The sequence below is a fragment of the Camelina sativa genome, chromosome 2, assembly GCF_000633955.1.
Source record: "Camelina sativa cultivar DH55 chromosome 2, Cs, whole genome shotgun sequence".
NCBI lineage: Eukaryota > Viridiplantae > Streptophyta > Magnoliopsida > Brassicales > Brassicaceae > Camelina > Camelina sativa.
The window spans coordinates 17,541,838-17,544,033 of NC_025686.1; the positions used below are offsets into that span (position 1 = coordinate 17,541,838).

A 2,196-nucleotide genomic window follows, 5' to 3' on the forward strand; every position below is an offset into this window, starting at 1 on the left:
AAAAAAAAAAAAAAAAAAAAACTCATCTGTTCGAACCTGAAACCCTTCTAAGGAGAACAAGAAAACACAACACACGATAAAGTACGAAGAACCCTAACAAAACATAAACATTAAACCACCTCTGTTTCTCATGAAGTCCTTTCTTATTCAACACGTCACCTCCAGTCACCACGCAAATCTTCGTTTGAGCTTCCTCCAACCAAACCAAACATTTCGAGGCCAAGCACGAGTACTCGTTTATCAATAGTGCATCCAATGCATACTTATACATTGAGAAGAAGTACATGAAAAGCCAGTACTTTGGTAGACTTTCCTTGGAAATGAAGTAACCGGAGAACAAAAAGAAAGCCGCTAGAAGAATCGTCACCAGAGAGGTTCCCGCAATGTAATTTGGGGCAAGAGAGCTCAAGAAGAGAACAAAAGAGTTCGCCATTAGCAGAATAATCCATATCACGAGAACGAAGTACCCAAAAGCTTGCCACGTGGGGCAGAGACCAATGAGGAAATAGACCGAAACAGAGTAAATGATTGAGATAACGAACAAATACGGCAAGAAAACGAGTGTGTTGGCGAGAATGTGAGAGGAGAGTCTGTAAACACCACTCGAAGTCTCTCTGAGAAGTATCGGACGCTCGTTGATGAAGATCGGGAGGGTTTCGGTTGTTGAAGAGAGGAGAAAAGTGAGCGTGAAGGCAAACATGCCAAATCTTTTCTCGATTCCTTCTTTACCGATTCCGATGTTGATGTAGATAGTTCCAAGGACAAGACCAACTACAATGGCTTCTAATGCGTTGGTTAGAAGTAGCTGTCTTGTCCGGTATATGATCTTCCAGAATCTTCTCGCGAGAAGGCTTACCTCGGTGATTCTTGATGTTCTATATCGAACAATACTCTGTTTTTCTCTCTGTTTCCGGTTTTGAGTTAAAGGAAGAGCGATGACGTCGGTGTTTTCGTTGGATTCTTGGAGTTCTTGAAGTATCTCCATGGCGTATTCGAGAGAATTGAGCTGTGGAGGGACGGTGAATCCCTTGGAGAGCAAGGTATCTCCGAGGGAATCAAGCCTTCCGTGGTATGCAACAGTTCCTTTCGAAAGAAGTAACAAGCGATCGATGATAGAAAGAATCTTGAAGCTAGGTTGGTGAATGGACAAGATCACGGTCCGTTGTCTTGACACAGCAATGGATTTGAGAATGTAAATGACGTCGAAAGCGGATTTACTATCTAAACCGGAAGTGGGTTCGTCAAGGAGGAGAAAGCAAGGGTCGTGAAGGAGGCTTAAACCTATAGAGACTCTTCTTCTTTCGCCACCGGATAAGCCCTGAGCGAGTCTTGTATCTGAAAGATGTGTTAGGTTAAGTTCTGAGAGAAGAGAGGTTACGGCTTCAGAGACTTTTGATGGGTTTGGGAGCAAGAGACGAGCGGCGAAGGAGAAGGTTTCGGAGACGGTGAGGAGAGGGAAGAAAGAGTCGTGTTGGGGAACGTAAGAAGAGATTTTGCGATAAGAGGAAGGGTTAATGGGAATAGAGTTAAGAAGAATTGAGCCGGAGGTTGGGGATGTTTTAGAGGCGAGAATGTCAAGGAGAGTTGATTTTCCAGCGCCGGAAGGGCCAACGACGGCGAGGATCTCGGTGGGATGAGCGGTGAGAGTAATGTTGCGGAGGATAAAGGAGGGTGGCTCGGTCGCCGGGAAGCTTAGGGGAGAGAAAGAGGTTTTGGGTTTGGTGTAGGAGATTGAAGAGGTGGTTAGTGTGTAGGCCGCCGTTTCCGGCGGAGGCAGCGTAGAGTTTTCCATATGGTTTAAACTTAAAAGAGTTAAGAAGTTGATGAAAGAGTAGTGTAGTGTAGTGAATTAGATTTTTATAATATGTTTGTTATATATGGTCTTGTGATGATGTATTTTGGAGTTTAATGTTGTAAGCTTTACGTTTGACAAAAAAAAAAAAAAAAAATGTTGTAAGCTTTACATTTTTAGGTTTTTCTTTAAAGTTTAAACTGTTTGCTATTTTTTTCCTTCCTTGAAGTACAGTTTTGGATTCTTGCATTCTTTTTTGTGTTTATGCTTCTTAGATGTATATGAAATTATGAATATTAAGTATCATATATGGGAGCCTTTTTTCTTGTATCAAAATTTTAAAAACTTTATAAACTTTTGTCGGTCTTCAGTCTTCACTCTTCAGAAAACCTAACCCCTCAAGT

The 2,196-nt window shown here is 42.0% G+C and overlaps 1 protein-coding gene across 1 annotated transcript; it reads right to left on the reverse strand.

Annotated features, from left to right (window-relative positions):
* On the reverse strand, nt 15-1,921 carry LOC104753490 (ABC transporter G family member 8-like). The gene has a single exon (XM_010475739.2). It carries the CDS (start codon nt 1,790-1,792, stop codon nt 23-25), a length of 1,770 nt encoding a protein of 589 aa, XP_010474041.1. The 5' UTR covers nt 1,793-1,921; the 3' UTR covers nt 15-22.

Excerpts from the sequence above, each read along its gene's own strand:
- LOC104753490 (XM_010475739.2), bottom strand. The coding sequence starts at position 1,792 with ATGGAAAACTCTACGCTGCCTCCGCCGGAAACGGCGGCCTACACACTA.